Below are 9,098 nucleotides of genomic sequence, written 5' to 3'. Positions count from 1 at the left end.
CCGGATTGGATTTGAGCTTGGCTTTCTTGGCTGCACTGATAAACGCTGATTTAGGGGACTGGGCAAGGGCGAGACACATAGGAACAAAGAGAGAGAAACAGAGACAGAGAGAGAGATTAGAACACATAACACCCCCATGATGGTTGGCAGTTGACAATATCTTCATCAGAATATATTCAAACATGTTTTAGACTGTATGTTATTTAGTTTTTTTCTCCGATGGTCGACCAACGATAATTTCTCTTCTTTAATAGAGAATCAAATTTGATTCAGAAAAAAATAAACAATGAAACAAAGGGGATAGAAGCTCTCTAACGCAAGTAACAGACACAAAACTGGAACGACACTGGGGATGGGCGGACATCTTGAGTCCATATATATCTAGAGAGAGTATCTAGAGATGGCCGCCTGCCCAGAACCAACATAAAGACCGGTTCAGTTATTAACGGTTCTGCTGACAAAACGACTCTGCCTTCGACCGCATCGCCTGGACGTCCGATCCAGGGGCGGGCCGTACTATTAGGCAAACCAGGCATTTGCCTGGAGCCCCGGGCCCCATAGAAGGTTTTTGGGGCCCCCAATTTCTTTTCTTTTTTTTTTCTTTTTTTTTTTTTCCTTTATTTTTCCGATAAAACATTAAGAACAGTTTCTTATTTACAATATTGATCTGGTCAAGAGGGCCCCAATGCATATATTTTGTCCCCATATTTATTATTTTTATAAAAATCTCTTCACAATAGTAGCATCGGGATGTCTAATTATTACTCATGTTTTGACGATCTTTCCGTGTGCACCCCCCTTCAGTCTGCACTACATGGACTATTCCATGTTACGCGCATCACGCTCATCATGCGTATGCGGAAATTATGTCAAATTCAAAACAGTAAGCGGTAAGAGAGAGAGAGAGAGAAATTGAGTGAGATATAAATCGAGTGAAACATGAAGCGATCGTACGAAAGCGGGTCACATAAAAAGAAAGACCAAAGGCAGGACTTTCTTTCAAAGCTGCCAAAGCTATCCAGCTGTTTTACAGCCACCGCAGTGGCAGCGGGACCGTCGGCGGATCAAGAGCAGCCGTCAACGTCGTTTGCTGTCACGTTACTGCTCCTTTCATTCCAAGTGGCTCTGGCTCAGCCAGCAGCGATGCTAATGACGTGTGTCAACAAACTGACGGAGATGATGCACAACTGGTAGTGAATATTTCTCACTCTCCTTCTTCCACTTTGGTTATTGAAATTTATGACAATAACGATAACAATGACTGCGAGACACATATTCCTGTGGATGACCCAGCACTCTGGCCCAAGCTGCTGTGTCTTGGGCAGGTGCACACATATTCTTGTGGATGACCCAGCACTCTGGCCCAAGGGCCGCAGATTCACAAAAGCATACTATTACATAGTAATGAAAAATGGTGAGAGGGTGAACAGGTCTTGGTTAGTATACAGTGAAAGTGCAGACCGTGTTTTTTGCTTTTGTTGTTGCCTTTCTGGAAAACAAAAACAACTGAGTGAGGAAGGATTTAAAGACTAGAATAACCTTGCAATGCATCTAATCAACCATGAAAGGTCTGAAGAGCACAGGAAATATAGTGATAGCTGGACGCAGCTATCAGTGGGTTTCCAGTAGTGGTTTCCAGTAGCTCACAGCAGATAGCTGCTGTGAGCTACTGGAAACCCTCAGGTAAATGAGGACTTATGGTTAACAGTCAGTGTAATGTGTCAACATAACTAATCTTATTGTTTTGTATGTTATTCTCAATTTGTAAATAGATAATTAACATTTGCATGAAAGAAGGATAGTGACTTTTGTTCATCCCTTGTATGGAGTATCTCATTATGCGATATAAGGTACTGAGACCGGTAGATGCAGGGGCCCCCAAATGACTGTTCGCCTGGAGCCCCCAAAGGGCTAAGTTCGCCACTGGTCCGATCCCATAGGAGTTAACACCGGCCATGTTTTATCTCCCAACTGTCATTTCCGTGGGCAGTTGGCGGGGGGAGAGACCCATGGGAGAGACGTATCCGATGCTAATATCCTAGCTAACGCCTAGCGGAGGGCCGGTTGAGGTTAGCCCCACCCAGCTGGTTGACGGACTGAGGGGACCAAGTGAACCAGGCACACACTCTCTCTCACTGAATCACCCATTCACTCACTCACTCACTCACTCACTCACACAATCACTCAGCCACACACTCATTCAGTCACATACTCACACACACAAACACAGAAAGACAGCCAGACAGGCTGACCGAGACACACACCCGCACACACACACGGAAACACACACGCACATGCACGCACGCACGCGCGCACACGCACACACACACACACAGACACACACACACACACACACTGTCTGATACTCACAGGATAGGGCTGGACAACAGTCAACACGATGGATTCCTTGCAACTCCTGAAAAAGGAAGAAAAAAAAGGAGAGAGAAAAGAAACAAAGAAAATTGTTGAAAAAAAGTAGCAGTTGTTTTAGTTTGGTAATGGAAGAGGAATGAGATGAGTCTTGTGCTAACGCACACACAAAAGCAAGCGCACACACAACAAGCGAGCACACGCACCAGCGAGCACACACACAAGCGAGCACACACAAACAAGCACACAAAAGGACACACACACACACACACAAGCAAGCACACAAACACACACAAACACACATACACACACACACACAAGCAAGCACACACAAGCAAGCACACACACAACAAGCTTACACACAAACAAGAGCACACAAGCAAGCACACACACACAAGCGAACGCACAAACACACAATTTATACATGTGTAAGTAACCCAGAGTCATTCATTTTCCATTATGAAGAAAAGCCGGCGACAGTAGCATTCAGTTTGCTATCAGTGTGTGTACACATTAATTTCACAGTGTGCACTGATACAGTATACAAATTCTGCATTTCAATATTTTTTCCGAAGGCCTGTTTTCTGCCACAGTTGAACGGGATCAAATATGAATTATGCAATGCTTTTCCAATTATCCCAGGGTAAAAAGTAAAATGGTTTGTGTTATTTTGAAAAACAATTGTGATTTTAAAAGTTAACTTTTTCGTCCTTTTATTTTCATACGAAAAAACTTTTTTTTTCTACTTTTCAAAAGTCGTGCAGATCTACAACTTTCCCGAGACAAACAAGGTTAAGTTTCAGAGCTGTTGAGTCACGTTGCATTCCATTTACTTTGGATGTCGAGCTGGGAATGACATACCCAGCTCGAATATCATACCTAAGTTACATACACCATGTCTAGGATAGCCATCGTCAGCAATACCAGCTGATGACGTATTATGTCTGAGCCTCGTATTTCTTCTTTCAGAGTTCGGAATTCAGACTTCGGGGGGTGTTCCAGTCGAAAGTTCGGAATGGGATTTCGGAAATTCAGACGGCAAACGGAATGCACAGTTAGTCCTGTTGGCGGTTATGGGTGGCAGACTTTCCGGGGCCGCTGCTGACACAAGATGGCGTCCTCACCTGACGAGGTCGATGACCCGCTCTCTGGGGGCGGAGCTAACCTCCTCCTCGTTGATCATGATGATCTCATCGCCCGCGATCAGCTTCCCCTCCGATGGACCGCCTGCGCACACAATCACACACACACGGATTAATACAAACACACATTAACACAGACACACATACACACACACACATTAATAAACACACACACACACGCACCCACACACACACATTAATACACGCGCACACATTAATACACACACGCACATATATACACAGACACACACAAATGACTACACACACAAATACATTAATACACAAACACGCACACAAACACACGCACACCTACACACACACAATCAGCAATTGTCTCCAGGTTATTAGCGTTTAAATATCTGTCATGGTCATTTGACCTTAAAGAGCTCACGCATTGATTTGCCTTGTCATTGGCCATTATCCTGCCCTCAAGTGTGTGTGTGTGTGTGTGTGTGTGTGTGTGTGTGTGTGTGTGTGTGTGTGTGTTTGGTGGAGAGTGTGCCTGTATGCTAACAACTTGACCCATAGTCGATAGCCGTTAGCATCTTGACACCTCCCCGGGGGTGAAGTAGCCAAGCTAATTGGTCCAATCTCCGTCGGCCAATGAGAGTGAGTCAGCACAGGAGGACGATGTGGTCGCCGACGACAACCGTTATAGATCACAGCCGGTACACGGGTGACACCTGCACTGTCTCTCTGTTTTGGTGTGTGTGCGTTTTTGTCTGGATGTCTCAGTGTGTGCTTGTGTGTGCTTGTGTGTGCGTGTGTGTGTGTGTGTGTGTGTGTGTGTGTGTGTGTGTGTGTGTATGTCTAGGTCTGTCTGTCTGTCTGTCTGTCAGTCTGTCTTTCTGTCTGTGTGTGTGGCTGTGTGTGTGTGTGTGTGTGTGTGTGTGTGGCTGTGTGTGTGTGTGTGTGTGTGTGTGTGTGTGTGTGTGTGTGTGTGTGTGTGTGTGTGTGTGTGTGTGTGTGTGTGCTGTGGCTGTGTGTGTGTGTGTGTGTGTGTGTGTGTGTGTGTGTGAACTAGTAGAGGGTAGTAAAGGAGAGAATCCATCTTAAATAGTGGCCTGACGCATTTGTTTGTGCATGTGTGTGTGTGTGTGTGTGTGTGTGTGTAATCGGGGTACAGCATTTATTTTAAGGAGTGGCCTGACGCCTGACACCTTACGGCTGACGCGTGGGTGTGTGTGCGTGTGCATGTGTATATCTTCTTTAGTATTCAGCCAGCCAACGGCGTCCACATCGAATATTCAGGTTCCAGTGGTCCGTGGAGTGGCGGTGATTGATAACTGAGACGTCTAATCACTCTCTAGCTGAGTAGCCACTGGAACTGACCCACAACGGGCGAGGCTGCACACTTTTGTTCTCGCAGCACAGTAACTGACTCTCTATCTCACTCTCCTCGCCGATAATTTCCTTGTACACCATTAACACAAACACACCCACAGAGTCACACACAAGAGGTATTTTCCCGCTCTCCATTGCCGCTAACTTTCCTCTTCAAGCTATTTTGGACGGTGCATTTAAGCTAGCTAGTAGCAAAGCTTATCAGAGCACCTATGCTAACAAAGTAATGATATGATCTGTGTATATTTGTGTTTTTGCTTCCACATGGCTATTTTTAATAGTTTATATAGTTTATACTTTAGTTGATACCTATTTAAGAGTCATTGGACCAAAATGATCACACTTACATAGTGCTTCTTTAAACTGTGGAAACCCATACTCACAGTAAGTGCGTTACAATCCCACATTCATGGGGGACGCACGCACAAACACACACACAAACACACCCACACCGGACACACGCACACCAGACACACACACACACACACATACACACACACACACGCACACACATACACACAGACAGACAGACAGACAGACACACACACACACACACACCACCCACCTGGGGTGACCGACCGCACCACCACCGGCTTCTCGCTGCCCGCGACAAACCCAAAGCCGAGGACGGGGTCCCTCCGCATCTCCACCAGCCGGGGGGCCGGGGGCGTCCCGTCAGGACGCACCTCCTCCAGGGAGCTGCTCTGGGACACGCTGCAGGAAGGGGGGGGGGGGGGGGGGGGGAGGAGGAGGGGGAGGGGGAGGGGAGGAGGAGGAGGGGAGGAGGAGGGGGAGGGGGAGGAGGGGAGGAGGGGGAGGAGGAGGAGGAGGAGGAGAGGAGGTGGTGATGGAGGGGGAGGGGGGAGGGGGGAGGAGGGGGAGGAGAGAGAGGAGGAGGGAGGGGGAGGAGGGGGAGGGGAAGGAGGAGGTGATGAAGGGGGAGGGGGGGAGGGGGAGGGGGAGGGGGGGAGGGGATGAGGGGAGGAGAGGAGGTGGAGGGGGAGGAGGAGGGGGGGGAGGAGGGGGAGGAGGAGGGGGGAGGGGAGGAGGGGGTGATGGAGGGGGATGAGGAGGAGGAGGGGGGAAGGAGGCGTTGAAGGAGGAGGAGTAGGATGAGGTTCGGGAGGAGGTGGAAGAGGAGGTGCAGGAGGTGGAGGAGGTGGAGGAGGTGGAGGAGGTGCAGGGGGTGGAGGAGGAGGTGCAGGAGGTGGAGGAGGTGCAGGAGGTGGAAGAGGAGGTGGAGGAGGTGGAGGAGGTGGAGGAGGAGGAGGAGGTGGAGGAGGTGGAGGAGGTGGAGGAGGTGGTGGAGGAGGAAGACATCAACAGTATTTTAGACATTGAGCAGAAGATTGGAAACAAAGTCACCTGCAGTTTATTCAGATGCCGTTATAGGGTAGGTTAACTCTCAGGTGTTGTCGAACAGTCCTGTGTCATTTTCCAACATGTCTTACATGGCCAACATGTCATTTTGGACCAACATGTCTCTAAAATGTAACTATTTCAACTTTGAAATTCTCTGTGAAAAACAAGAAGTCTGCTACCTCTGCCTTAAAAAACTTCCAGAGTTGTTGTTCTCTACCATTTTGACATTTGACAACGCCCCCAGACAAAGATATCTCACCGAAGCAAACAAATTTCTCTAAGTCGATGAAACTTTCATAAGAGGTGCACTTCTACAGTGGAAAGTTTACCCAATGCTGATTTTTTTTTTTCTTTTTCTTTTTAAAGTTTACTCCTGAACCGATATTAATCTAAAGTATTATTTGTGAGACTGAAACAAAATGTGAATAGCCTAAATCCATGCTGATTTCTCAAATATGCAAATATTTGGCCTTTCTCTACACATTTGCTTTGCTTTGTTTTTCTACTTATACCTCATGATGGAGGGGGCCAGTGATTAATACACTCCACAGTATAATACCTTAAGCACAGAGTTACGGAGAACGCCCTTTTGATATCGGACGTAAACCTTTCAGTGAGTGATTGCAACCCACTGGGCGGTGACGATTACATTACGATTTTATTGCCGGACCCTTCATCATGTCTGACGACAAATTGATGACGATGAATGATCAGGTGACGTCCATACGTCTGGGTGAAGTGCTCCGTGCGCAGTATGTAGGCACACGCACACACTTGGACACTTGAGAACATACACACATGCACGCAGAGACTCAAGATTAATACAAAAGTATGTATACCTCTACCTACATATACCTCTTTGTCTCACTCTCTCTATCGCTCACTCCCCCTTTTGCTCTACCTCTCTCTCTGTCTCTCTCTCTGCCAGTAGGTGTTTTATCTCTGTACCAAAAGTAAAGTAAAAGAAAGTACTGGAAGTTTATTGTCAAGAAGCCAGCATCCATTCCTCTCTCTCAATCTCTCTTTCTCTCTCCTTCCCCCCCCCCCTCTCTCTCTCTGATATTGGAAATTAAATGGCAGTACTTTGCCCTGAGTGTGCACGCACACACACACACACACACACACACACACACACACACACACACACACACACACACACACACACACACACACACACACACACACACACACACACACACACACAGCTAAATGTATTCTCTGCCCCGTGATCACATGACTGCGTGTCTCCTTGATCAGGTCACATGTCGGCCAATCCGATCCCTCTCCCTCTCCCTCTCCCTCTCATCAGCTGCCGGGTGATCACGGGTTCATTAGGACGTATAGCTGCGGCTTTGCGTAAATCCATGTCGGGTTCCCTCGCACTCCCTCACTCCCGCCGACCTACACAAGTCAACGAGCCATCCCTCCCTCCCTCCCTCCCTCCCTCCCTCCCTCCCTCCCTCCTTCAATCCATCCCTCCCTCCCTCCCTCCCTCCCTCCCTCCCTCCCTCCCTCCCTCCTTCAATCCATCCCTCCCTCCCTCCCTCCCTCCCCCGTCTTTTTTCCTATCTATTTCCCAACTGATCTTTGTTTCCGTATCAGTCTTTCTCCATATTCCATTTGCTCATCTCTCTCTCTCCCCCTCTCTCGACCATTATGCCTCCCTCTCTCCATCTACACATGGCCCTCTCTCTCACTGACTCTCCATCCTTCTCTTATACCTCTTTCCATAAAGCTCACTCTCTAGATTTCTTCCTTCGTCCCTCTCTCTCTTCCCCTCTCTCTTCCCATCCAACCATTCTCTCTTTCTCCCCCCCCCCCTCTCTCTCTCTCTCTCTCTCTCTCTCTCTCTCTCTCTCTCTCTCTCTCTCTCTCTCTCTCTCTCTCTCTCTCTCTCTCTCTCTCTCTCTCTCTCTCTCTCTCTCTCTCTCTCTCTCTCTCTCATTAAGGCTGTTGCCGTGGTGCCGTGGTGTCGCATGCGACCCACATCCCCCCCCCCCCCCCCCCCTCTCTAACGCGGGGGGGGGGGGGGGGGGGGGCGCCACAACGCCAAGCGTGTAAGGTCAGCGACCGGGAGAGGAGAACCCGCGGTATCCATGACAACGCCGGAAGTGTGCGCGGGGACCGGACGCACGACGTCCCCGTCGGTACGTGTGCATGGGCTCTTTGTAGCCCTCCCTCCCCCCCAGCACGCCTTTTGCTCTTCACTGATTGGTGGATTGACCTCTCCCTCTCTCCACTGACACCACCAGCGTCCCAGACCCGGGAACCATGACCACCACGTCCCCCTCAACCCATGCCACCAGCCACCCGGTCTCGTGGACGTAGGCCACGTCACCGTGGCTTTTTGACCTTCTTCCCATGCGTGTGTGAGTCTGTGTGTGTGTGTGTGTGTGTGTGTGTGTGTGTGTGTTTGTGTGCGTGTGTGTTTGTTTGTGTGCGTGTGTTATTCATCGGGGTGAACAAAGGCTTGGGCAGGAGAGAGTTGGAGGAGGAGCGGAGAGGATGGAAGGGAGGAAAAGGCTCCGTTTGCGTTCACACACTTTACCCAGATCCTGTGACCCTCCTTATGGGGACCTGGGGTGGGCGGGGCTAGTGGTTTAGGAGGAGCTATTGGGTGGGAGGAGCTAGTTGGTGGAAAGGGCTATTGGGTGGTAGGGGCTATTGGGTCGGAGGGGTTAGTGTGTGGGAGGGGCTAGGTGGTGGGAGGGGCTGGTAGATGGGAGGGGCTGGTGGGTAGAGGGGCTAGTGAGTGGGAGGAGCCAGGAAGAGCACTGGGAATGATGGTCAGAAGTAATTTCCTCTCGTCCAAACATAACAACAACCAACTCTTCTTATTCACACAGATTTGGGTCCATTTGTGGGGACCTGGTGAGGTAG

General features: G+C 49.1%; 1 protein-coding gene across 1 annotated transcript in view; it reads right to left on the bottom strand.

Annotated features, from left to right (window-relative positions):
- LOC115542759 (FERM and PDZ domain-containing protein 4) overlaps positions 1-9,098 on the bottom strand; it is a 69,322-nt gene that overhangs the window by 16,742 nt on the left and 43,482 nt on the right. The window contains exons 3-6 of the mRNA XM_030355168.1: positions 5,422-5,570; positions 3,495-3,597; positions 2,371-2,416; positions 1-58 (exon numbers count right to left, since the gene is read on the bottom strand). The exon at positions 1-58 is cut by the window's left edge and continues 47 nt beyond it. Coding sequence (XP_030211028.1) covers positions 1-58; positions 2,371-2,416; positions 3,495-3,597; positions 5,422-5,570 — 356 coding nt within the window. The remainder of the gene's footprint in view (positions 59-2,370; positions 2,417-3,494; positions 3,598-5,421; positions 5,571-9,098) is intronic.

Source organism: Gadus morhua, chromosome 4 (assembly GCF_902167405.1).
Source record: "Gadus morhua chromosome 4, gadMor3.0, whole genome shotgun sequence".
NCBI lineage: Eukaryota > Metazoa > Chordata > Actinopteri > Gadiformes > Gadidae > Gadus > Gadus morhua.
Note: the sequence above shows the minus strand (reverse complement) of the source record. Positions and strands in the feature narration are given on the sequence as shown.